Source organism: Ursus americanus, chromosome 1 (assembly GCF_024610735.1).
Source record: "Ursus americanus isolate L20-20 chromosome 1, mUrsAme1.1.p, whole genome shotgun sequence".
In the NCBI taxonomy this organism is placed as follows: domain Eukaryota; kingdom Metazoa; phylum Chordata; class Mammalia; order Carnivora; family Ursidae; genus Ursus; species Ursus americanus.
Window position 1 is genome coordinate 32546755 of NC_142127.1, and position 27573 is coordinate 32574327.

The following is a 27573-nucleotide window of genomic DNA, read 5'->3' on the forward strand; positions in this document are numbered from 1 at the left end:
AAAGAGGAAGATCAGGCATAGAATAAGAAAGAGAAAGTGTCACTGGGGGGTGGCTAAGGAAAGAGTACTCTGAAATGTGTGTGTTCCTCCCATTAACCCCCAATCACTCAGTGGTCGCTGTGAGAAGATTTCTTGCAGAAACAACCAAATGAAAGCATTGAGTTTCATACAGGTGATATGCTGTGGGAATGGTGAGCTGGCATACCAGCTCTCTGGAGGGAAAAAGCCCTGATCTGTCGTGTTTGCCAATTTTTGTGGTGTAAATACTCCTACCATGACTGGTGTCAAGCTACCAAGAATTTAATAACTGGCTTGCAGAATTCCTGATTACTTAATAATCAGCTGTCATGAGTCCAGAAGATCAGCATCCCCAGCACACCATTTAATGAGACATCCTGCTAGGAGGAAACCGCCTAAGAGGCAGGAAGCAGGAACAACCCAAGTCTTTCACCAGGAAAGCTTGGAGAAGGGCTCTGGGTGTCTATAGCCCATAGCCTTGGGGATGGAGTTCAAAGTAAATTCACCTAGAGCTCATGAGCCAGGGAGCACATAAATATGTGGTCATTGTGTGGTTAGCACGTTTGTTTGTTTTTTTGTGCAAACAGCACAATGCTGTTTGTTTGTTTTTTTCCCCAGAAATACCAGAGAAAACAAAAGAGCAAGCCTAAAAAGCATTCACAGACTAGAAGGAGACCACTGTTAGCAGGCATGCTTTTCCCCCTATATCTCTTCCACTGAGTGTTTCCAAAATTCAGCCCTTATTATTTTGATAAATTGGGGGGAGGAACCCAGTCAGGTAAGTGCTCTCCTTCAGACTTACATCACTTGCAATATCTCTTGAGGCTTTGGCAGCTTTGATAGGAATTGCATCGGTTCTGAGATCATAGCCTTTCTTTTTAGATTCTTCCAAAGAAAGTTTGTAGAGTTTCTGTAAAGGGAGGCAAGGGAATAATGTTCTTCTAAATAGGAAAGCCTGGGTTGATTTGAAAAGAGTAACACTGTGGCATTGTTTATTTTTGAGCAGAACGCTTCACTGGTGGTTCGATGGCTAAATGTCCTGACAAATAAAATTGTGTTTGAAAAAAGTCTACTATATACTCAAACATACCTTCAAGAAACCACCAGAAAACATAAGACTTAATGGTCTCTATTAAGTTGTAAATATGCTTTTTAAAAATGTGAAAGCCCAGTAGATTCTCAAAACAACCATACTCTTACATCAAAAGAAAATTTCTCTATTTTGCCATTGACACTTTTATTTATGTAACTGTGTGGATTCTACAATCCAAAAATAAGTCATCAATCACAAATGCCTGTATAATTCAAGGAAAATAGAAAACACTGGTAGGATTAGAGATTTCCTAGCAACTGTGGTTAGGTTGAGAAAGAAAGTGAAATAAAACACTTAACGCATTTTCTAACACTAAGTGTTGAACATTCCTTGTTATGGAGCTTGCCCCAAATTCTTCAAAATGTTCACATTCCCTTCCTACTTAACTTTTCCCAAGACCCCTTCTTTAGGACCATCTCAAAGCCTTGGAAGAGAGATGCCAGGAAGCAGGTCCTAGGATTCTCACTTCCTTTTTCTCTTTTGGGGTCCCCAAGCCCTTCTCTTCCTGCCAACTCTCAGAGTCTGAGGAGTACCCACCACCAAACAAAACCCAGCTGCCCTTCAAATTCCGGACTACAGAGCCGGAGTCCCATCCACAGGCCTGCTCTCACTCTCAGCAAAGCGAGAAAAAGAAAGATTCTCACTTGTGGATTCCTACTCTTATTTTCGAAACATTCACTCTTATAATTAAGAGACATTAATTAGTTTATACTGGTTCAAATAAATCAGGGGGAATTATACTTACATCACTCATATTAATTGCATTTGCCTTTGCCAAGACAATCTGGGGGATATCGGGCATAATGTGGACTTTGGTCTTATCAGCCTCCCATGCTTGTTTGTAGAGGTGCTGGGAAGTTAAAAAAAAAAAAAAGTGAAAATTATTTAAGTATCTTAAAAGGTGCTCATTTAGTGTGTGTGTGTTGTGTGTGTGTATGCATATGTATATATAAAATTGTACATAAATACCCATATTTTATTATTTTTATTAGCTAGATCTTATTTTTTAAATTTAAATGGAAAAGGTGTTAATTCAAACAAGACAGTGGAGAGGCCGCAAGATGGAAAGTAAAATGATGCCAAGATGAGACTCATAGAAATAGCAAATGCTACACTGAGAGATGTCTTGGGGATCATCAGTTGAACCCTCTTATTGCAGAGTTGAGAAAACCATAGCCCAGAGAAGCAATGCACCTTGCCTGAGGACACACAGCAGGTCTGGGCCATCATTTCCAGAACTTTGCAATAAGAGGATGATGAATCTTATCTTGGCATCATTATTCTGAAATGATTAATAAATTACACTGAAAATGAAAGATTTAACATCTAAAAAACAAATGTGAGCTTGTGATAGTTTAAATACTAAATCTTAAAAGGGACACTGAGATCTGTGCCTTGTCTTTCAGGCAAGTCCCCGTCCAAGAGATCGGTCATCTTGACAAATCTCAGAAGACTCCAAGGGGTTTACTCAGACACTTAGCATAATACAGCTCTCTCTAGTGTAAATAGGACCATCATTTTCTGCAACTGTTTAAAGTCCATTTTTTTTTTGCTAATCAATGGTATTTCAAATTATGATCTATATAATATAACCCAAACTGCTGCAATTATTTTATTATTTATCAATTAAAAAGAGAAGTCCAAGGTGGATATGCTTTTTGGTCTTGGTATCTATCATGGCTAATAAATTTAAAAATAGGGGCGCCTGGGTGGCACAGCGGTTAAGCGTCTGCCTTCGGCTCAGGGTGTGATCCTGGCGTTATGGGATCGAGTCCCCCATCAGGCTCCTCCGCTATGAGCCTGCTTCTTCCTCTCCCACTCCCCCTGTTTGTGTTCCCTCTCTCACTGGCTGTCTCTATCTCTGTCAAATAAATAAATAAATTCTTTAAAAAAAATAAAATAAAAAATAAAAAATAAATTTAAAAATACAGTAAGGCTTTTCTAAAGCTGGAATAATTAACGATCCAAGGAACTACTTGTACAGAACAACTGCTCTCGTGATTTGCCCAGAGAAGGTCCTGGCTCAGAATGCTGCTATAGCCACAGGATCCAGGAGTCTCCTTTGATTCCATCAAAGCAGCTAAGAAGCAGGGTGGGCAGCAACACCCAGCTGGCAGGCAAACAATTTGCTGATTCAGCATTGTGAACGTCTACTCGACCTCACCTTAGCCAAACAAGACTTCTTTCCAAAATTTGCATGAAGAGAAACGATTCATATTTATTTTCTTATGTCTGTTGGGCAGAGTGGTTCACTGAACATTTAGGGCACCACTAATTAGGACTAATTTCTATCTTTTTTTAACCCTTTTTCAAAGCTGAATAAACATTAATTGTGATGCCCTAAAACCTTTAGCAAAACCTGCAGATCAAATAAATGTACGAAGACCTGGCTTTTTTGCTGGTGCACAGGAAATATTATACTATCAAAAGACTCACTTCATTCATAATTTTTGCATTATTCTGGGCCAAAACCATGTTCATTGAGTCCATCAAAGTGGAATACTTCAAAGTGTCTGGGTGTTGGCGGTACTTCTTTTCACTGATTATCTCCATGGCTTTCTTGTTTTTCTCAGCCTCCAGGGAGCCCAGAGGGAGCCATCCAATCCCCTTCATGAAGTCAACATAGTCAGCTTTGTACTGATTCTGCAAAAGAGGGAAAGTTCAGGGATCAGAAGAAACCAAAGCTGCCAAGAACCATGAGTGGGTATTCAATATTCCCTAAGTTCCCCTTTAGTTTTTAACCAGTAGTATATCGAACTCCAACTATTTTTGTTCCTAAACATTTTTCTTACATTTTTTTTTGCATGAGAAATTAAAAATAAGCAGTAATATCTTTGTGGTTTGTTTTCCTCAGTGCCTTCATAAAGAAAAAATGCTAAGAAATACCAACTGGATTAGTTATCATGTGACTATTATCTTGAGAAATGTGACTGTGCTGGCCTTTCTTACATAAATTTCCAAGTTCCCTTGGTTGACAGGTGACTCACCAAGATCCTGGTTCTCTCTTTCGTTGTAAGCTTTGATCACCCACCACTGCTACAATTCCCTTGGGTATGCCAGAAACCTCACTGGTACTCTGTGCAAATTTTGTTTTTTTCCCCCCCAATTCTGATATTTTCCTCTACAAGTCTACCTTGGTGGCTTTTATATGGACACTACATACCTGCCTGGCAATTAAGAGCTGAGCTCTTACATTCCCTAAGAGAAACACGAGCGTGGTGTGGCCTGCCTTTGGCTAGTAATTTAAATTCCCTTCTCCCAGCCACCAAATAAATGACCTCTATAGTGGAATTCTTGGCTCTACTCTGTGACTGCCTCACATTCATTCTGATAGTTTCTACCTCCTCAACGTTTCATCAGCAAGTAATATGGGCGACTACAGAATTGAAAGTAGTGGAGTTAGGAGTGAGGGGCAGGAGCTAGCAAGTGATCGGACTTCCTGACTTCCTCTTACTCGTGTATCAGGAGCTGTTTCTGCTTCTGACCCTCTTTGCTTGACATGTTTCCTTCAACATGTTCTCTGAAACAAATTTTCATTTGCCCTAGCTGAATCCAGCAACCACCAATCCTCACAGCAGTAATGGTAGAAAATAAGACTTTGGTTTCTAGAATGTATCCTCCTTTGTTAAAGAAATTCCATCTAAGGTAGAAAATAGGCAACTTGGTTGGAAATTATACATTAATTTCTTTCAGGATTTTCAAAATGTCCTAGGTTATGGTCATTCCTGATTTGCTTATTAACCAAGGTCAATGTTCTGCAAATGATGTGGCTGTCACGTACATCACTTTGAATCTGCATCATATTTTTGGCCAATTCAAAGCCCATGGCATCGGGAAGCATGTTGTAGGAATGGATCACATTTCTGTAGTTAGCGTTGGTGGCCACTTCTTGAGACTTCTTGGCTGCCACCACACTCAGCATGTCCACCGGAGTGTGGAAGGAGGTCTTTGATTTCTCGTATCCCTTCTTGTATTCCCGGTCTGACTGCATCTTGGCCACCTGCATGAAGTGTACCAACTTGGGGTCGTCCTCTAGGCTCCGGAAGCCAATGTGTTTCCCTTTGGCTTGTTCATAAGCTTGCTTGTATTTGTACTGTGGATGGGAAAGGAAGCACGGTGAAGTCAGTGAAGGAAAGAGAGCAAAACAGAATTCATTAGATGCCATTAGCTTTGTCAAAGGTGTACGGTTTTAGAGCTCACAGGGGCAGGGAGCAAAATCTTTTTACTTCAAATTTGTTGCCAGACTTGAGTCCATGGAAAGAAAATGATCTCAGAGTTAATCAAAGAAATGAATGAATAAGTTGTTTTAGGGTGCTTTAGAAAGCAGCTTTTCTCACTCAGCTGTCCCATCAGAATAGGCTACAGGCACAATTTCTCATGGTGCATCTTTAATTCGAGTCTAACCAAGGGTCTCTTGGGTAAAATGGATAGCCTGTATCCAGCATTTGCTCAGAATTGCCTATTAATGATTTGAGTACTGTAAGAGCAACTTATATTAACAAGACCTAGTCACTTTTTATATCAAATAATTAACAAATGATTAGAGGGTCCTTGAACTGGGTGAAGGAAAAGGTCTTGTGTGTTCCACAGAGGAGGGTCCCACCAACACTGGGGAGGGTTGACTGTAGCTCTTGAATATACACACACACACACACACATACACGAACTTGGCTCATAGGCTTCTCATTCGCTGAGCCTACAGAGGGCCCAGCGGAGGCACTTACATCACTGGCAATGTCTCTACAGGCTTTTGCAGCCTTTATTGGGATGGCATCAGGCCTCAGGTCATAGCCTTTCTTCTTTTCCTCTTCCCAGCCAGCTTTGTACAGTTTCTAAACAATGAAATAGAATAACACCAGCAACATGTGACTTGGTCAGAATGGGAATCTTGATTTTGAAGTGGCTGGTATATAAAAGAGACATTCCATATATATTAGTTCCCTCCAACCTTCTCCCACTTTACTGTTGTTGTTAATCTACTTACATCACTCATGGTGATTTGGTTTACTCTGGACAGTAAAATGTCTGGAGTATCGGGCATGACGTGAATGGTGGTCTTGTCTTTGTTCCATTTTTCAGTGTAGAGCCTCTGCAACAAGGAAGACAGGCACGTGACTGTACAGCAGGACAAGTCTGTAATAGTGCTATCAAGAGGAAGAGACTCACGTCTCCAAGATAGAAGAGATTAAATTTGATATTGGCAAATGGATGACCTAGCAAGAAGACGGGCTGATGAGACTGAACACACAATGAGGAAAAAAACATCAAACTAGGGAGCCCTCTTCCACAAAAACAAATGTCATCTTGCCCCAACCTCATACTATGTGGAGTTTTGCAGTTGTCGCACCCTCAGCGTGGTGTAGACAGCCTGAGTCAGTGTATGTGAGAGCTCTCTAGACATGATGAAAGTTATAGAATGCCCCCTCTCACCACCACCGCGACCATCATAAAGAGAAAAATGCTGAGGACGATTATAGCAGCACCGCCAGGGCTCAAGGACTTGAGCGCTGTAAGGGTTCTTGGGCTGAGACCAGCAGGAGAGTTCTTACCTTATCCATATTCAGTTTGTTGCTTTTGTTAAGTGCTTGTTCCATTGTGTCCATGGCATAGGTGAACTTCAGCTTCTCAGGGTGCTGGCGATACTTCTTCTCACTAAGGATCTCTCCAGCTTTCTTTGCTTTCTCCACCTCCAGTGACTCTAATGGGATCCAGCCGATCCCTCTCATCCAGTTGGTAAAGTCGGATTTGTAGAGATTCTTTACAAAGAAAAAGGAAATTTTCATTTCAGAAGGAGTTGGGGCTTGGGTTTCTTTGGCTAGATGATTTACTCCTTATCAAAAAAAAAAAAAAAAAGGGGGGGAGGGAGAAGAGAATCACCTGCTTTTTATTCCCTACCATCTTTTGGAAAAAACAAAATTTCAAAAGCAGTTGCATTCAGGGGCTCCTGGCTGGCTTAGTCTGTAGACCATGTGACTCTCGATCTCAGGATTGTGAGTTTGAGCCCCACATTGGGTGCAAAGATTACTTAAACATAAAATCTTAAAAAAAAAAATGACTGCATCCATGGTGGTTTTGAACAGGAAAACCTAACCCAAATAATTCTTTTATAAAACTTAACTTTCTTAGAGGAAAAGGTAAAAGAATTTTATACAGGAAAAGATATTACATGGCATTCATTTGAGTCTATTGGTTTTTCACAGAATACATCATGTACTGTGTCACACACACACACACACACACACACACACACACACACACACACACATATATAATAACCAAAAAAATTCTAAAGCTATATATAGTTCAAATGAGTGAAATTCTAAAACTCCAAATTCTGGAGAGGATCTCTAATTATAGTGAGTCCAGCCAGGTGTAAGATGAAGTAAATGGAACTGCCAATTTCTTGTTCTCCCCTCCCACCAGCTAGAAAGGGATAACTGATTCTATGCCAGTGATGTGTTGGCTATTACATACATCGCTTTGGATCTGCATTGCATTCCTGGAATGCTCCACATTCAAGGCATCAGGCAGAAGAGTGTAGCTGTGGAAGGGCTGTTTGTAGTTGGTGTTGGTGACGACCTCCTGAGATTTCTTGGCGGCTGTCACGCTGAACATGTCCAAGGGTGTGTGATACCTGGTCTTGCTGGCTTCATAGCCCTTTTTGTACTCACGATCTGACTGCATTTTGGCCACATTCATGTAATGAACCAGTTTAGGATCATCCTGAAGACTGAGAAATCCAATCTGCCTGCCTTTGGCTTTCTCATAAGCCTCCTTATACTTGAACTATATGAAAAAGAAGGGCAGACAGAAGTGTGATAGGGTCAACTGTAGGAAATGCTTAAGTGTCAGACTGAATTTATATAACAAATTAAGCAACAGCCAAATCTGGTCTGAATCCAAGTAACACCTAAATATTTTAGTATTTTTAAATAAACAACGAGTAAAATTTTTCTAATGAAAGGTCTTGAGATATGTTCTGGGGATAATGAAGAATGGGATAATTTGTGGTTTACATCTAGATTATTCATAAGTAGATTCTTTGAATATTCTCAAAGGTTCCTGAAAAGTTTTTGAAGAATTTGGTGTATATTTTTTAATGATCTATTTCCAAATAATTTGCATTACTTTATAAAGTAGTTGTATAATCCTGAATAAATTTCAGCAAAGCTCTTATACAAATTAGTTTACTGGACTCCACGTGAATGAGTTTTTACTCTATCAAGGTATTATATCGACTCACATGAAAATATAACTTAATTTATAAAAAGTAATTAAGTAGGTAAGTAACTAAAATCCTGTCATTTAATCTATAATTCTTCCTGGTTTTCCTATTTTACGGTTTTTTTTTGTGAAAATTATATTTAAAAATCTTATTCTTTTAAAAACTTGGAGATTTTAAATGATTTAGTGACATTTTAGTATGCCAACGCTTTTTTTCTTGAAAAAATCCAAATAAACAGCAGTTTCCAAGTTCATAACAATGATACCAATGACAGTTCCAACTATTTCAGTTTAAAACAAAGAATTTTCTTTTTTGTAATAACTGTATTAAATTTCTAAAGATTTTAAAGTAATAAAAAAACCATTGGCACTTTGGATGTTAGGAAATATTTTTATATTATAACTTTCTATTTATTTCCTAATACAGCGCATATAGCCTCATATACCATATAAAGATTTTTAAAATATAAAGAAGAGTTTTCCACTTTCAAATTATACTTACATCACTAGCAATATTTCTTGAACTTTTTGCAGCAACAATTGGAATGGCATCTGGTCTCAAATCATAGCCCTTAGCAAGAGTTTTCTTCCAGTCTGCTTTATAATGAGACTTGAAAAAGGAAAAGAGTATTTTATTATTTTATTATTCTATCTGAGTATATTTCTATATTATCAAACTCTTCTATAATAAGCATGCAATACTTTATTTTCTTGTATTTTTTGTAATGAAACAATTAAAACTTAGAGAAAGGTATGAATACTAAAATAAAAAATTCGGATGTAGTACCACCCAGATCTGATTACTCTTAATGTTTAAATATTATTTATAAAACCAGGGGAAAAAATTAAACCAAAAGCATAGAAATGAGTACCAAAAAATGTGTATTTGGAGACAAAAGAGAGTCTAAAATGTTAGGAAAAATGACTAAGTCATCTCTTAAGAAATGAACGATTTTATCCGGTTTGATGATGTTTTTAAGTTAGAATCCACCAACTTTTTTTAAAGCAAAAAGAAACAATTTATAATAGTGAATTTAAAGATCACCACCAATTATGTATCTAGACTACCCAAGAGGCTGGTTATATGCAAGAAATGTTTCTAAAGAAAATTACAATAAACTTTTATACAAGTTTTAATAACTGAAACAAAAGTTATATAAAGCAATACTTGTCCTTATTACAGACTATTCACTACTGTACTTTCCAATCTTGTGTGTCTCATTTTGTTCCACTTTTTAAAAAGTGCAATACAACCTACTAGATTGATTCTATAACCCTCTAATGAGTCATGTCCACAGTTTGGAAAAGCCTGTATCAAGTGAAATTTTATGGTAGCTTCTAGTCTCAGATTCTATGATAATGGGCCAATCTTTATTTTTTTTATGTTAGTCACCATACAGTACATCATTAATTTTTGATGTAGTGTTCCATGATTCATTGTTTGCTCATAACACCCTGTGCTCCATGCACTACGTGCCCTCCTTAATACCCATCACCGGGCTAACCCATCCCCCCACCCCCTCCCCTCTGAAGCCCTCAGTTTATTTCCCGGAGTCCATAGTCTCTCATGGTTCGTCTTCCCCTCTGGGCCAATCTTTAGACTGCTGATTCAAAAACTGGTCCCCGGACATGGAGGACAAGATGAAACTGAACAAAGAGGGAGCCCATACCGATTGGTAGGTGGCAGGTTTAATAAACAAGGGAACTCACACACAAGGCTTGTCTTGGGCAGCCGCAAGACAAGCAGCTCTCCTCCCCTGCCCACCACGATCTTAAAGTTTATACAGAGGCCTTAACTGGGTTTAGTCACGTATACCGTTCAGGTGGTCTCAATAACATATTGCTCTATCAGGGCTGCATCCTTGAAAATGGCTCCTTGTGGGGACAGCAGACAGAATGTACATCCCAAGGATGGGGGATGGTGAGGAGACTCTACCTGGGTCTACCTCACAGGTTAACCAGAGGTCATCTCTTCTCAACGACCTCTGCGAACAGAGACTCAAAAGATCCACACTGAGTTTGCTTCCCTTAAAATTCTCACTGCTAGAGTTATACAGAATGGAAAAGAAGAGGCCCATCTTAGCAGTGTTAGACTGGTACCAGCCCAAATACTTACATCACTCATGTTGAAGGCGTTGACCTTGGCCTGAATAAACTGAGGTAATTCGGGGTCCATGGTGTATTTGTGCTTCAGTTTCTCCCCCTCCACCTTGTAGTTCAACTAAAACCAAAGGAGGCAGAATGCAAATGTCATTAGCTGATATAATGTCAGTTCCAGCAGGTACACACCCCTTTAAAAAGGAAGGTAATCATTTGTGTTTTTCCATATACAGGTCAAATACCTATACTACCACATGGCAGGGTGTTAGTAGACATATCCGTTTGCTTATTCCACCAGTATTTATTGGACAGCACAATGGACCAGGTAGGGTGATACGTTTCTGCATGTAATGTGCTGACAAGGGCGGACATGTCCTCTTGAAGGTTACCGTGCAGTGGAGGAGACAGAAAATAAAAATTTAACTCTAAGATAGAGCTAGAATGTGTGATGTGTTGTAAATAGAATAACTTCAGGAAAGAAACAAGGGTAGTCAGCAAAGGCTCTCTAAGGAGATAATATTTATGCTCAGACTTGAAGGGAGGGGTCCAGGCCAAAGCAGAGCATTTGGGGCCCTGAGTCTGGAAAGGGCAGCACCAGCGTGAGGGACTGAAGGCAGCTGCATCACAGGGCTGGAGTGTGCCAAGGGGGCCCGACAGAATTAGGAAGGGGAGCAGGGGCACAGAGCTGAGGGTCTTTTCAGCCAAGGGAACAAGTTTAGCTTTTAAGTTCAAGGAGAAGTTATTAAAAGGTTTTAAGTATAAGAGGGCTGTGATTTATATTTTAAGACCGTTCTTCTGGTGGTCATGTGTGACTCCAGGCAGGGAAGCCAGATACCAGCTTAGTGCAGTTGACCCCATGAGAGGTACGGAAGCCCTAACTAACTGTGGGCAGGTGAATGACAGGCGAGTGCCCCAGGGGACACTGGGGGAGACTGAGGTGCACTGATGCCGGGATCACGCAGGGAGGCAGCAGCAATGACAGCCAGGTTTCTGGCTTGAGTCACTGGGTAGATGTTAATGGCATTTATTGGGGTGGAGAAGACAAAGAATGAGTGTCCAGTGCTCCTAGCTAACTGGAAAACCACAGTGAGAACAAAAGTAATCAGAAGAATTTCCACATTTATTCCTACTACAATAGAACTAATCCCAAAATAACTGTGGTAATGCGGCAACAGACACTGGCCTGAGAAAGAAAATCCACAGATAATTCTCAAGTCTGAGCCAAGCAAAACCTTCCCCACCTTCCAATATCTGGGGCTAAAAACACACAACCTCTTCTTTTCTTTGCTTTTTACCTACACTCTCTTTCTGGTGGAGTTACTTTAACAGAACTCTGAAATTACCCAATGAGGGGAAGCACTGAGCATGGTAATTAGGCTCTAAGAATAAGGGTCCGGATAGACCTGGGCTCAGAAATGAGCTCAGCCGACTTGAAAAGTAAACTGCTTCCATCCTCCCCAGAGGCCTCTCTCTGGCTTGCCTTTCAGAACGTTGAGTTCTTACGCAAGAGATTAGGACATTATGCCTTCCCCCTCAAGTAGCTAGGTAGGACGGTTGCAACTCAGAGCAATAAATAGCTTGGTTTACAATTCAGATGGAATCACAGATGATAACAGTAATCATTTCATTTCATTTCATGTGTATAATAATAGGGGTCTGCTTATAAATGGCACAGATTCTCTACATTTGGAAAATAGAGCAAATTTGGAAAATCCTCCTTCTCTCCTCCCTCATTCTCTTTATGTTCAAGTTGCATGTTGTTTCAAAAGTAAGACCTTTCTATCATACCCCTGACAGCAGTTGATGAGCTAACACGGATGCACCTTCACACGTTGAATTAAGGATGGTGGAATGGGGGTTATTCATGGATAAACCCCCTTTTTATAAGATTTATTATTTATTTGAGAGAGGGGGGAGAGAGAGAGAGCGCGCGCGCACACACGTGGGCGGGGGAAGGGGCAGAGGGAGCGGAGGAGAGAGAGAATCCTCAAGCCAACTCCCTGCCGAGTGCAGAGCCTGATGCAGGGCTCAATCCCAGGACCCTGAGATCATACGCTGAGTCGGCCGCCTGACAGACCAAGCCGCCCAGGCGCCCCTGGATATCTGTGATAATGTGACAACAGAGACTGGCCTGAGAAATAAAATCCACAGATAATCCCAGGTGCCTCTGGATAAACCCTTTTGAAGGGAAACCACTTACATCGCTTAGCTGCTTAGTGTTCTGCTGAGCCAAAACCATGCCCATGGAATCGGGCACACTTGTGAACTTGATGGTATCTGGGTGCTGTCGATACTTCCTCTCATTTAAAGCATCACCTGCTTTCTTGACCTTCTCAACCTCCAGAGAACCAATAGGGATCCATCCAATGCCCTTGAAGAAGTTGTTATACTCGTCCTTATACACATTCTGTAAAAGAGTAACCTTATATGAGGAGATACCCTGCCGAATACTCAAAGGAGCTCTCTGAAATCTGCAGTTCGACCCTTCCAGCATGCTCCCGGCTATGCCCCTGAGCTCGTTACCCAGAATTTGGTAATAAGAAAAAGCAGTTCTGTTGTTAAGAGTGCATTATACGACACAGAGGGAATCTAGGCCACATATCTCCATGGCTCATGCTAAAAAAAAGTTGTGTCTCTTTTGACAATAAATTGGGCTTTCTTTTTGATTTCACTGAAAACCCACAACTTTGAATTTCACCCATCCTGTTCATCTAGGCTATTCCTGATCTCAGCTGGGGAGAGACATCTTCGTTGAGCAACAATAAATGAACACGATATATTCCCTTACAGAGGATGATTCTTAGAGAAATCTGGTTCCTGCAGAAGGAGATGCCCTGAATATTAAACAGCCTCCCCATGCAGCTCTCCATGAATCATGCTGCAATCACAAAGCCTTCCTGGTTCATTCTAGATGACTCATCACATAGATTAACATGCACGAGAGTGTGATTTTTAGTTAAAAAAAGAAAAAACCTTTCCCGAATTCAGAAAGAATAGAGAATACTATTTTGCATTATACATCTCACCATTGAAGCGGGCCTGCCAAGAGCAACCATTTCCTCTTGTTGAGAACGAAGGTGGTTTATATACTTGGTGGAATATGGTTTTATCTTTGATCCATAAGTTAATAAAGACAGTATCAATGATTACAATAGGAGCACAGAAAGCCAGCAAAAACACAGCTCGTCTACCATGACTTTGTTAGTCTTTCAATAATGACTGTTTGTTTTAAAGTGCATTTTTCAAATACCTTACTGTATTGTGAAGTCTACTAAAACAGGAAGAAATGATTATCCTTTAAGTACCAACATGTCTGGGTCTGTTATGTTATATATACTCACATCACTCTGAATTTGATTCACATTCCTGGTATGCTCGAGACTCAGGGCATCGGGTAGGTACGTGTAATGATGTACGGGCTGTTTGTAGTTGACGTTGGTGACGACATCTTGGGCCGACTTTGCAGCAGTGATGCTAACCATGTCCCCTGGGGTATGGTAGCTGGTTTTGGTGTTCTCATAGTTCTTCTTGTATTCACGATCTGACTGCATCTTCGCCACATTCATATAATGGACCAGCTTGGGATCATCCTGGAGGCTTCTGAAACCCACATGCTTCCCCTTTGACTTCTCATAAGCTTCCTTGTATTTATACTGCAAAGGCGAAATTTGGTTAGCAAAGTCCTAGGCATTGATAACATTATGTGTAGCAAGTATATTCACACACAAAGGCAACTTAGAACATTGTGCATTTCTGGAAGATTGTACAAGAAATGCAAACCATACCCACCCACTCCCACGTGCCCCAGAAAGGTCAGAGTGAAAACGTTTATCTCCAACACTGCCGGGTTACAAATGGGCATCATGATAAATTCAGGACCAGTTTCTTTCTTTGCTATAGATCCTACAAGTGCATTGGCATGTAGAACTTTACTGAAAGCCTGAATTTTCATGCTTAATATAAACAAGACACATTTCCAAACAGAAGGCCAGTACCTCTTGGTTTCCTGGGATGTGAATTCTCCCCACCCAATATGTTATTACCACCACAGAAGGTTATCATACATCATAGAACATGAGAAATTATTGAGAAAATCTTCCATTTGCTGTTGCCAGAGACCTAGTGATACGTACGCAACAGATGCAGAAGAAACTCTAAAGGACTCTACATGCAAGTTCACACTCTGGTTTTCTTGGGGAAGGGGAAGCAAAACTTGACTGTGTTGTCTCAGGCTGACAGGATCAGCTTAAAACAAAACCCTCTTCTTTCTGGGTGGCAGCAATTCAGATGCGGCACAGGCAGGTGCCCGGCCTTCCCCGCCCATGTCTCAGCAGCTACTGTCCAAGCTCGCGGCTGAAGCCGCTGCAGATGAGTTCAGGACCCGCAGCAAGGGCAGGAGAGGCTGCGAGCTTCCCCGGCAGTAAAAGCCTCACCACGACGGCTCTGCAGCCCAAGGTCTCGCACTGCTGAACGGGGGGTGGGGTGTAGATTGAGTTGGACTGTTGGTAACAGGTCAAAGCCTCCATTTTTATGCAAGAGAACGCAAATCTACTTCAACTCTGCTAACACTCTGCTCCCGTCGTTTAATGCACTGATTTATAAACAAGAGTTTAGCAGGCAGAAGGATTATCAAGACTTTTCTAGGCATGTTAGAAAAAGCTCTGCTCAAACTCTAACAAAAAAAAATTGATGTCATATTTTGGACTTTCACTTTGTCCTTAAACTAGAAATTTATTTCACAGTGGTGTGTACATCTTTGAGGAACACATTTTCAGTGGCATCCCGACAAGGAAACTGTAGAATTCTTACACCCCTAGCTCCCATGTAGTCTGTACATATGGGTGGTTTCTTTCTTCTCTTTTCTCCAACCGTGATTGTAGCCCCCGGAACAGTATGTGACAGTGAAGTCTACCGGGCACGCATGTTTTGAAATTTTTGATCTTCAATGATGGGAAGAAGTGTATACTTTTCCTTTTAGAGATGAAATGGGCATCGATTTACATAAACCAAAAGTATATTCAAGAAAAATGGGCCTTTTCCCATTTGGCTTATAAAAACTTTACATTTTATCTAACATCTTTTCCATCTTCTTAATACAATTATAATGCAAGCAATCATTTGAATTTAATGCGTTAGTGTCATTTAGGGTGTTCTCACAGAAAATAAATGTGGGCTGTCAGGGAAATGTGTCAGTAAAGGTAATTTGGCCTATGAATCCAGGGAGGAAGTGGCTGTCAGATTTATGACAGCTCTACCAAGTGGGGTCAACCGAAAAGAATCACAGAATGTTGGAAAAGTGACAGGTTTTCAAAACAATATTTTGTGGAGAATTTCAATGTCACTAATTCAACATATTGTTTTCAATTTGGTATCATTTAGACAAGCACACGTTTGATTACTTTTTAAACAGGCGATCACCCACATTTCACCTAAAATTTTTACTCACATCACTGGCAATGTTTCTGGACGCTTTGGCCGCAGTGATGGGAATCGCGTCACCCAGCACATTGTTACCCTTGGCTATTAAATCATGCCAGTCCCGTTTATAACAGACCTGCAATGTAAAAGGAAAAAGGATGTCAGCATGCTCTGTATTAATCAGCTAAAGTGATTCCTCGATTGCTGGGATTGTTTTATTTGTTTCCAGATATAAACTAAAGGAATCTCCTACAGCACATTCTGCTTTAGGAAGTCACATTAGCAAAACGTCACACTTCGCGTAGCATGAAATTATAGGACACTGCACCAATTATTCACCCCAGCCTGGTTTGGGCACACAGCACAGGGGGATACTGAAGAACTGGAGTGGATTTAGAGGACAGGAATAAAGGTTCTGGAAACCATGGTGTGTGAGGACCAACTAGAGAAAATGAAGTTGTCCGCTCTTATGAAAGGAAGGTCAAGGGAAGACCTGGTGGTTAGCTTTAGAAATTTCAGGTTTGTTGTAATAAAAGGATTTCATAATTCTCATTTTGCTGCAGGATAGTATCTTCCTCCACTTGCAAAACTAGGAAAACTAAATCAAAGTTTTAGAGGAATAGATATTGGGCTCCACATAAGGGAAAATGTTACATCCTTTCGACTTGTCCCACCCTTGAAAAGGCTTAAGAGGCAGAGAGCCATCATCATGGCATAGGCTTCGTACAGGGTGTATGGGAAACTGATTTAAATAATTATCAAGGCCCCATCCTACTCTAAAATTCTATTATTGTTCAATCATGTCTGGATTTCACACCCCATCAAAAACCCTACTCACGTCGCTTATATTGTAAGCATTGCACTTGGCCTGGAGAAACTGAGGAAGATCAGGACTCATAGTGTATTTATGTTTCACATCTTCTCCTTTCGCTTTGTATAAGATCTGCAACACACAATCACAGAATTAAAATGCACTGCAGATAGCACAAAAAGGAAAATGCTTTGATTGCACATTGAAAGGCGTTATTCCCTAACACAGTCCCCTCACTATTTCTAATGTTAAAAATCATCAAAGGGGGAGGGCCCGGGTGGCTCAGTTGGTTAAGTGTCTGCCTTTGGCTCAGGGCACGGATCCCATCGGGGAGCCGGCTTCTCCCTCTCCCTCTGCCACTCCCCCTGCTTGTGCTCGTGTGCGCTCTCACTCACACTCTCTGTCAAATAAATAAAACCTTTAAAAAAATCATCGGAGGTATTTTCCTATTTTTAAAAAACTCAAGCATTTTGTTATCTTTAGAAAGATCTAAAAATTGTATATTAAAATAGAAAAATAGAAAACAGATCTTGGACTGTTAGAGATTAATGGAAAATACATTCAAATGTGCAACCCTAACTTGAATAAACAGAATTCACCAAAGCCAGCAAAGTCCGGTCTTTGCTAGTAGAGTGAACAGTTCTTAAAGTCTTGTTCTTTCATTTTTGGTATTTGATTCTTAGAAAACAGCATTTAGAATGAATCTTTCATTTCTTCTAAAAACTTTACAATTATAATTGTAGCAGTAAAACCATATAATAATTTTCTCTTGATATGAAGGCCCTTATACATAAGCCCAGTGTACTTACAAGGTTTACCATTTCATATTTACCCTATTTTATCCCTTTACAGATGTCAGAAAGACATCTAGGTGCACCTGTATCCTCCTCTTGGTAATAGAAAAGAAAGAAATTGCTTAATTTCTAAAATCTACAATACAACTAGAATCACAAGTATTCCAGCCTCTTGACTGTCATTTATCATATAAGCCCTCAGTCAGGTCTATGTGGGACATCGCGCGTAAACTGCTGTGTATGTATCACAAAGTCTAAAGAGGCTGATACCTATTTGAATCCTCAAATACTAAATAATTTCTTCTAAGCATCCAAGAGCTGCCTTTACTTCCTCACTGCCTTTAGAAACCATAGCTAAGCATTCACAGAATCCCACCCACTCTACCTTCTACACATCTCCTTTGCCATTGCTACTACTTCGGTTCAAATCCAGATGAGGCTTCTGCAGGATTTCTGTAACAGCTTTTCATCTACCTTCTTACCCCAATCTCTCCCCTCACCAGTGCAGTCTCAGCCTCTTCGTCAGAGCTGTCTTAGAACACCGACCTGATAATGCAACTCCATGGATTAAAATCTTCAATACCTCCCACGACCTACCCCACAATGTCCAGAGGATAAGTTAACACACAAGACCCTCAATGATCAGGTAACAATCCCAAACCCTTCACTGTCCTTCCATCCATGACCTCTTGTCAGTCCTTATGTTTTTTCTCACGCCAAGAACGCACCCTTCCCTATTTGCCAGGAAAGCCCTGGTGGGCGGTCACCCTCTTGCCTTGTACTTACTTGGCATACACCTCTCCTGCAGCACTCACTCTTGGTACGGCAGTGCTCTGGTTCTATCCTTGCCTTTGTCTTATACTCTCACATCCTTCCTTGTCATACCCTATGTCTCACTAATCCTGGTCTACGTCATCTTTATACCATCAGCGTATAATAAAATGCCGGGCACAGGGAAGGAGTTCAAAAACATTCATTCAATGAATTAACAAATGAACGCTTTTGATGTCCCTTTAATCCTTCTATACACTAAACTTCCCTCTAGATCTGACTTTAGCCAGGTCACGTACATTGTTTATGAACAGGCAGGCAAAAAACGTCCTAATCTCCAAGATGTGTGTTTTTAAAAGCCTCTATAATATTTGTGTGTGATGAATTCTGAGAAGCAAAACAATATACTCATGTGAATTATTTCCCTGTATTAGTATTTTGCATATGACAAGCAAATATAAGCAACTTAGTACAGAATTGAATGCGATGAATTTGCTACTTTAAAGTGTCTGGGATTTCAGTCTGAATTTTGTGTGTGCACGCACATGTGGAGTATGAGAGTAGCATTTTTCACCATGACGTTTATCCAATAACAGAGTATTTCAAAGGCAGCTAAATAGGAAGATATTTTAAAAAGGAAAATAAATAGCAAGATAAAAGAAAATATTAGTGCCCAAACTAAAAATAATTGCTGTGGTCCAGTTTTTCGCTTTGTTTTGAAGCAAGCTCCATGCCCAGCATGGAGCCCAATGCAGGGCTTGCACTCACGACTCTGAGGTTAAAACCTGAGCTGAGATCAAGAGTCGGATGCTTAACCAACTGAGCTACCCAGGCACCCCCCCCAAACTAAAAATAATTGTAATAATTATTTAAAATTAAATAAAGGAAAATTAATGGCTCAGAAGAATAAAAATTTGAGCTGTTATTTATTTTGTGAAAGCCTCCCTCCATTCTTTGCCCCCTCCCTTGTACTTACATCACTGACTTGCTTTGTGTTCTGTTTTGCCTGGACCATAACTGGGGAGTCCACGATGCTGGTAAATTTGAGGGTGTCTGGATGTTGCCTGTACTTCTTTTCATTCAGGGCATCTCCTGCTTTCTTAACTTTCTCTACCTCCAGACTGCCAATAGGGATCCAGCCTATGCCTTTCATCCAGGTGTTGTAGTCTTCCTTATAAGCATTCTACAGCAAAGGGGAAAAAGGAGTAGGTGCCCGAAGCCGCGGGTTCTCCTGCAGGTTCTGACCTTGGGGGGGGGGGCGGGGGACGGGGATTGTGTCGTGGAGTAAGGGTCACTTACATCGCTCTGTATGTGCATCATGTTTTTAGACAACTCCAGGTCCATGGCATCGGGCAGGTACGTGTAATGATGGAGCTGATGCTTATAGTTGACATTGCTGACAACATCCTGAGCTTTCTTGGCCGCCACGACATTGAACATATCATGGGGTGTGTTGTGTTTTGTTTTTGTCTTCTCATAGTCTTTCTTATACTCCCGGTCTGACTGCATCTTGGCCACATTCATATAGTGAACCAGTTTAGGGTCATCTTGGAGACTTTGGAAGCCAACCATTTTTCCTTTGGCTTTTTCATAATCTTTTTTGTACTGAATCTATTGGAAACAAAAGTGGGCAAATTTTGAAATGTAGTTGTGAAGATTATACTGAACAATGAGGCTGTGACTTAAAGCAGTTGAGCTCCCCAGAAACTACTGCAATGACCAAACAATTAGATATTCATTTGTATACAGTTTGAAATGTAGCCTGGTAAAATGTAACTTAGAGCCCATTTGATGGTCTGTCGCTGCTTCAGCCCCCTGAGAGAGGTTGGGGTGGGTGCATTGCCATAATCGGTGTCGGTGACTAGGTAAAATTCCTTTCCACTTGTATACTGTTAAAGACAAATGAAAAATAAGCATTTTGCAATCTTTACCAATTCTATTGTGCTGCTACAGGAGACCCCAAATAGCTGCCTGTGTTAGTGGTAGAATTTTAATGAGTCTTTGGATATTCAAAGGGAGACCCAGAGCCAGTATGTAAATATGAATTGGTTCTGAATAATAAAGTGAGAAGAACTGAACTTGCTTGGGGGAGATCTGGGAAGAAGTGTGGGAAACGGAGAAGCAGAGATGTGAAGGAAGGCTTGTGTGTGTGTCGGCATGGGGAGCAGCGGGAGGAGAGTACCCACTGAGAAAGGGAACGGGTGAGAAATTTTGGATGGTGGGGCTTTTACAACACAGATCTTTATTATTCAATTGCAACTTATTTCCATCAGTGCAATGTCAACTTCATTTCAAACGATCAGTGAAGCTGTGCTTGGGACTTGGGGGAAACCAAAAGACAGGGCTGTGTTCCATCTCTGGATCGTGCAGACCAGAAAGAGAAGTGAGTCCAGGGCGGGAGAGTCCAGGTGAGCCAGAGCAAAACCGCTGTGGGCAAACCAGGAGCGAGAGGCCACAGAAAGAGAATAAACCTCAGAATATCTGCAACAAGCAGGGGGGAGGGGATCCCACTTCCTAGAGGTCAACAGGAGGGGGCTTCAGTCAATTTGATTTGAATCTCAAAGAGGAAAGTAACTAGTTCACAGCTAGGTTAAAGTAAGATAAGGAAAACAAAGACAAACAAAATCTCTAACTTTCATGTAATCTAACGACTGCTATGAACCTTAGGGCCAATTTATCCATCACTGGAAGCAATGAAGCAAAAAGAAATAAGGGAAAGAGGGAATTCATATAAACTAAGCAAATTCCGAGACAAAATCTTTCCACCAGGAGGCTGTTAGGACTTAAATAGTGAGTGACTTTTCCACCCACTGTTTTATTTCCACGAGGGGAATAATGTGAATTTGTGCAGAAATACGGAGGAGACCTTTCACTTCGGGTGGTTCATTAGAACAGGGTCAGTAAAGGTTCTACAAATCCTTACACCGGGACAATTCAGACCTGGTTAGGGAATCTTCCTTTCTCAACAGTTTTCAGCAGGACTCCCTTCAGCTGGGGACGGCAGGTGTGGTGGCTTCGGGACCACAGGTCCACCCCCACCCACACGGTCTAGTTACACTCCGGCGACCGTCGGCTGGACTTACGTCACTTGCCGCCTGCCTGGCAGCTTTGGCAGCTCTGATGGGAATCGCGTCCGTTCTCAGGTCATACCCCTTCTTGCTCAAATCTTTCAAGTCTGCTTTGTACACATTCTGAAAGAAAAAAGGCATCTGAATGTAACCGAGGCCCATTTAGAAAAGGCCTCACACGCGATCGGCAGCTGAGCTCGCGGGCACACCTCACTGATGTTGTAGGCATTAACTTTCGCCTGGAGGAACTGAGGCAGGTCCGCCGGCAGGTTGTATTTGTGAAGAATTTCCTCTCCTTTGGCTTTGTAGGCCACCTGAAAGATAAAAAGAAGATGCATTAACCAACAAGTATAAAGTAGGGGAAAGGGTTTAAGGACACAGGAAAATCATCTCAGAACAGGTCACATGGTGTAGCAGTGCTCTTCGTCAAAGACATTCTCTGTGTCATCCTCACATTCACCTGCAAAGATCTGTAGGCCTTCAAGGTTTCACGTGCAATGCACAGGGTCATATCCTAGTGCCAGTTCAGCCTTGGCCAAGGTCCCTCGGCATGCGCTAGGAACCTCCGAACTGCGGTAGGGGCACCTCACAGAAGCTAGCCCTGGGAGATGACCTGATGTGAACTTGCAGACACTTTCCTGCGCACAGAAAAGGCTAAGTGGGTGGGATACGCAAACCATCTCTCTTACACTTTGTGGGTGACTGACAGGACTTGGGGGAGGTTTACTCTACATGATTCGTGTCTCAGTGTAATGCCTCTGTAAGGTGTGTTGCCTATATTCGTCTTCCTGGTCTTTCCTACAAATAGGCCTGCAGCATTTCTTGTCATCAGGAGAAGCCCCTGACCTTCTCCGTGGGAAGCAAGGTTAAATGGCTGAAAGGACAGTCAGCACAGCATACGTAACACTCTAAAGATAGGAATGAGGAGTGCTTCGCTAGTGAAAGGCTGGGAGAGGTGCACAGTTGCTCATGTAACTGAGTCTCTTCAGACTGCACAGTAACTCCAGGTAATCAGCACGTTTAGAATACAAATGTATTTGTATAACATTTATTAAAATACAGATGGAATGAACACTTACGTCACTTCTCTGGGCCTGGTTGATTTTAGACTGTACTATAATCGGAGCATCTTCAATTGAGGTAAACTTGAGAGTGTCTGGATGTTGGCGGTATTTTTTCTGTTTGGTGAATTAAAACAAAAGAAACAAGCATATTACTTTCGCTGAAGGCTAATATATAAAATTCCTTGAAATGTATTTTAGAGGGATAAGGATTTTTCCAGATTTTAAAATATAAAAACACTCAATTCTTGGTTGGCTTGGGGAAAAAGATGAATGCAATACAAAAGCCAGTGATTTAAAAATTGGCTTAATTTTGGATGGTCTGGAGCAGTACAGACCAATACATCTTGCAGGAACCAGACTATTTCTTGCTTATGAAATGGAAGTGGGGGGGGGGCTGTGGGGCGGCGCCTGGTGGTTCGGTAGGTTGAGCGTCTGCCTTCAGGTCAGGTCATGTTCTCAGGGTCCTGGGATCAAGTCCCACATCGGGCTCCCTGTTCAGTGGAGAGCTTGCTTCTCCCTCTCCTCCCTGCTTGTGCTCTCTCTCTCTCTCAAATAAAATCTTAAAAAAAAAAAAAAAAAGAAATGAAAGAGGGTACTCTCCGCTAAACAGAACCCGGAAACACCACAAAGTTTTCTAAAGGATTACCAAAAGGCATGTGAGGAAATTTGGAGTGTCTTTTGCGTGACCCTAACAGACTGCCAGGTTGCTGTCACTCGAACTGAAGTAAAGAAGCTCTCTGGTTGAGAGAGGAGGGACTGAGGAATTCGGGCAACAGCTAGGGGTTCCCATAAGAAAGGGAGGACTTTCGCTCTGCAGCCTCCCTGTGGTTAGTACACAGGTTATCTTTTACTAAAGCGCTGAGGAGCTACAGGAGAGAGAACATTGGAAGGTGTTCCACTGGGAAGCTGGCAACTTCTAGCTATACTTCTAGATCTTTCTCCATCTAGTCTCCCAGGCTTCTTCCTTTGTGCATGTTATACATCCCACTTCTGTGTACAAAGTAGTATCACTCAGCTTCAGACTTCTGAACATCACCAACCCAGGAGAACTTTCATGAAAAATCTCTGAGGAGATAAAATGTGGCTCACCAAAAGCAAGTAAAAGCACAGAACAGCAGAAACTTGAGTGTGAAGACAACCCTCACTCAACACCTCTGTCCCTTCTTTATGTAGGTTAACCTCCCTGATGATGGATTCACCTGACCGCAGTGGGAATGTTCCATTGTTGGAGAAGGGACAGATAACCTGGCTACTTGAAGAGTGCAAGGTCATTGCTCCTTTTCCTCAGACTGAATAATAACTTATAGACTACTTCAGAGTCATCAAGAATAGGACACAGGGTATAACACTTAAGGGAAAAATTCTATAATATTCATGGTATGCATTATTCATAATTGCCAGAAAGTAGAGAGAATCCACAAGTCCACCAACTGGACAACCAGAATGCAATACAGCTAAAGTGGAATACTACTCAGTAAGAGGAAGGAATGAATTGCAGACACAGGCAGGTATATAGATGAGTCTCAAAAACATGGTGCTAAGTGAAGGAAGTCTGATCCAAAAGAAATTTCTAGAAAAATACAACTATAGAGACAGAAAGCAGATCTCTGGTTGCCCGGAACTGAAGATGTGAGCAGGAATTTTTCAACAAAACTTTGGCGTAGTAGCAGCATTTTAAAATTTAATATGTGATGACTGTACAACTATATGAACTTGTTAAAACTTGCCAAGGTGTACACTTAAAATAGGTGAATTTTATGGTATGCAAATATACCTTGATAAAGTTGTTTAAAATATTTTTATCATGAATGATTAACATAAATGATTTTGCTGATGTGAAGCTTATGTACCTGGATAATTAATTCATGCATGTGCTAAGTGCTTTTTGCTCAGCAACAATGACTAGAGAATGAAGAGGGAAAAAGAAGGCCCTTCTGCGGTTTGCGGGCTTTAGGACGTCACATTCCCAGCTCTCTGGGATGGCACACGGATGGCTTTACCTCATTCAGGATGTCTGAAGCTCTCTTTGCCTTTTCCATCTCTAAGGACCCAAAAGGCACCCAGCCACAACCTTTCATCCAGCTGTTGTAGTCAGCTTTGTATTCGACCTAAAACACCAAGAGAAAGGTTACAGGTCTTTGCTCAACATCATCCTTATTCATAAAATTGTTAACATTTTGCCCAAAACGATGTTAAGATTTCTGACCAGCTTCCTTACTTCATACATTAAGGTTTGTTTTTGTTTTAAAGATTTTACTTATTTATTTGAGAGAGACCGAGTGCAAACTGGTGGTGGTGGGGGGGGTGGACAGAGGGAGAGGGAGAAAGAGAATCCCAAGCAGACTCCAGGCTGAGTGTGGAGCCCAATGTGGGGCTTTCTCTCAGACCCTGAGATCATGACCTGAGCCAAAACCAAGAGTCGGACGTGCAACTGAGCCCCCAAGGGGTTGCCCCATATTAAGTTACTCTAAGTATTTCCTTGGTGAGAGATTTTAACAGCCCTTAGGTTATTACTGTTCTTCTAGCGGGTATATATTCCATCTCATCCTTATTTCTAACCGAAGGGAAGTATGTGGAACTCTAATTCTGATCTGGATAAGTGCAACATTTAAAGCTGTCCTTCAAGGAATAAATGAAAGTGCTACATTTAGATAATCAAACGTGAGATGTCTGCTCCCTGGAACTCTTAAGTATTGTTTCTTTGGTCAATTAGGACTAATGGCCACATTGAAGGTGGATAACTTTGCTCATTTTCTGATCCGATAAGACGATAGTAGTTACTTGCACTACGTGTTTGCATACTTTGCCCTTCGTGTGTAATGGTGAGCTTAGGAGTGTTTCTACACTAACAGTGCACTTTAAAATGGTTGCACTCATTAATTTGTTTATGGAAGGCCATTATCATTTGGAATTTTTCCTATTTTGGGGGACATATGTGGTGCCGTCAGAATCATAGGCAACTCTCGGGGTGCCTGGGTGACTCGGTTAGGTGTCCAACTCTTGGTTTCGGCTCAGGTCATGCTCTCATGGTTGTGGGATTGAGTCCCGTACAAGGCTCTGTGCTGGGCGTGCAGCCTGCATGGGATTCTCTCTCTCCCTCTCCCTCTGGCCCACCCCCACCCCTACTCTTGCTCTCTAAAAAAATAAATAAGTAAAATAACAGGCTCCTCTTATTGTCTGCTATAGGTGGTACCTAAAACTTATATTCTAGATACAAAATTCAAATTGTTGTTCTTTAGTGCGGGCCTTTTAACTGGAACGAAAAATCAAGAAACTATCTGGTTCCTGCCTTTGAGAGGCTTCCAATCTACTTGGGAGAAAGAAACGTAGCAAAGTAAAATAAATAAATAAATAATAATGCATTAAAAAGGGATTGTTAGTGATGGGAATTTAAAATTGTAGAGTTGCTGTAGAAAAGAGGAGGGTGGTTCCTCAAAAGATTAAAAATAAAATTCCCATGTGATCTAGCAACTCCATTTCTGAGTGTATACTCAAAAGAATTGAGAGCAGGATCTCAAAGGAATATTGGTCACCTACGTTTGTAGAAGCATTATTCACAACAACCGAAAGATGGAAGCAACCCAAACGTCCACTGACAGATGAAGGGATAAGCAAAATGTGCTATGCACACACAATGGAATATTATTCAGCCTCAAGAAGGAAGGAAATTCTGACACACGCTACAACATGAATGAACACTGAGGACATTTCATTAAGTGAAACAAGCCAGTAACAAGAAGACGAAGACTGAATGACTCCACATATATGCGGTCTATAGAGTAGCCCAGCTCATAGAAACAAAGTAGAAGGGTGGCTGCCAGGAGCTGGGGGGAGGGGAAAACAGGGAGTTGTTTAACTGTTCTAGAGCTTCAATGTTATAAGATGAAAAGGCTTTGGAGACCGCGTGCACAGCAACGTGAATACAATTAACTGCTACTGAACGGTACACTTAAAAAGGATAAAGATGTCAAGTTTTATGTTATGTGTATGTTATGTGTTCACTACATTAAAAAAAATAGAATTATTAGGATGAAATGTTCAATTATGTAGCTCAAATTAAGTTGCCTAAACAAGCTTTCATCTGCAGAAAAAAACCTTGGTGATTGTGAAAATTGATGCTGTAAATGGTAGAAGATATTTTATTTTCAGACAAGATAGCTATCTATGTAAAAAATTATTAACAATAAATGAGATCATTGTGATAGTAATGAAGATAAGAATAGTGGATGTTTACTGAGAATTCACTAGGGCCTGACACTAAGCTAAGGATTTTGCATGCACTGAAATTCTCAAAACAATTCTTTTAGTTTAGTCCAATTTTACAAGGAAGACTCGAGACTCGGCAAGGTTGATAGCTTTCCGAAAGGGATATAGTGATGAATTCATGCTAGACCTAGGTCTCTAACTCTGAATGGCACGCTCTCATTGAGCCATAGGGGTCATTTTCCTATTACATATTTGCTACATACAGAAGACAATGCCAACACTCTGAGAATTGTCAAAAACATCACTCTGCTTAAAGATTATTTCAGTTTCCACCTTAGAAAGAGGGACTCGAGAAAGCCCGATTACTCACATCACTCTGCAGTGCATAAGCCTTCTTGGCGAGATCCACGTTGATGCTATCGGGTGGGTAGCTGTAATTGTGTAAGATATGCTTATAGTCCACATCGCTGGCAATTTCCTGAGATTTCTTAGCTTGAGTGACTTGGAGCATATCAAGAGGTGCCGTGTAGATAGTCTTTGACTTTTCATAGTCTTTACGATATTCACGCTGTGAATAGGAAATTTCCATTTATTACCACAAATCCTCTATGGATTTCCAGACAAGCACAGAAATCTCTCACAAACAACAAACACGAGTTACAAAAGCACATTCCAACATCTGGGTAGTTATTTTTTCCTAAAATATGTTCCTATGTTACACATCATTGAACACTTTGCCTCCAAAAAAGTCAACTGTGGACGTATCTTATCAAATCTCTTTTTCGATCAAAGAGCGACAGGCGTCAGGAGTGGGCCACAGCTTCTGCGTCAGCCATGTATTTTATTTTAACACAAGGTTTTTCAAGGACCATTAACAAGCATTATTTTTATGAAAGTCATCTAATCTTCGAATTGTTTTCCAATAAAGAAGTATTTTTTTAACTGATGAAAATCACATGACAATCATTTCATACTTCTGATTTTATAAAATGACTACTTCATGAAT

General features: G+C 41.0%; 1 protein-coding gene across 20 annotated transcripts in view; it reads right to left on the reverse strand.

Annotated features, from left to right (window-relative positions):
* The window catches only part of NEB (nebulin), a 209813-nt gene that overhangs the window by 142866 nt on the left and 39374 nt on the right, over nucleotides 1–27573 (reverse strand). For all 20 annotated transcript variants that reach the window (XM_087860771.1, XM_087860769.1, XM_087860763.1 and 17 more), the window contains exons 28-48: nucleotides 26938–27135; nucleotides 24362–24469; nucleotides 22377–22475; nucleotides 21507–21611; nucleotides 21313–21420; nucleotides 19529–19840; nucleotides 19206–19412; nucleotides 16692–16796; nucleotides 15882–15989; nucleotides 13777–14088; nucleotides 12636–12842; nucleotides 10452–10556; nucleotides 8838–8945; nucleotides 7586–7897; nucleotides 6661–6867; nucleotides 6096–6200; nucleotides 5836–5943; nucleotides 4893–5204; nucleotides 3548–3754; nucleotides 1857–1961; nucleotides 821–928 (exon numbers count right to left, since the gene is read on the reverse strand). In XM_087860771.1, coding sequence (XP_087716897.1) covers nucleotides 821–928; nucleotides 1857–1961; nucleotides 3548–3754; nucleotides 4893–5204; nucleotides 5836–5943; nucleotides 6096–6200; nucleotides 6661–6867; nucleotides 7586–7897; nucleotides 8838–8945; nucleotides 10452–10556; nucleotides 12636–12842; nucleotides 13777–14088; nucleotides 15882–15989; nucleotides 16692–16796; nucleotides 19206–19412; nucleotides 19529–19840; nucleotides 21313–21420; nucleotides 21507–21611; nucleotides 22377–22475; nucleotides 24362–24469; nucleotides 26938–27135 — 3546 coding nt within the window. The remainder of the gene's footprint in view (nucleotides 1–820; nucleotides 929–1856; nucleotides 1962–3547; nucleotides 3755–4892; nucleotides 5205–5835; nucleotides 5944–6095; nucleotides 6201–6660; nucleotides 6868–7585; nucleotides 7898–8837; nucleotides 8946–10451; nucleotides 10557–12635; nucleotides 12843–13776; nucleotides 14089–15881; nucleotides 15990–16691; nucleotides 16797–19205; nucleotides 19413–19528; nucleotides 19841–21312; nucleotides 21421–21506; nucleotides 21612–22376; nucleotides 22476–24361; nucleotides 24470–26937; nucleotides 27136–27573) is intronic.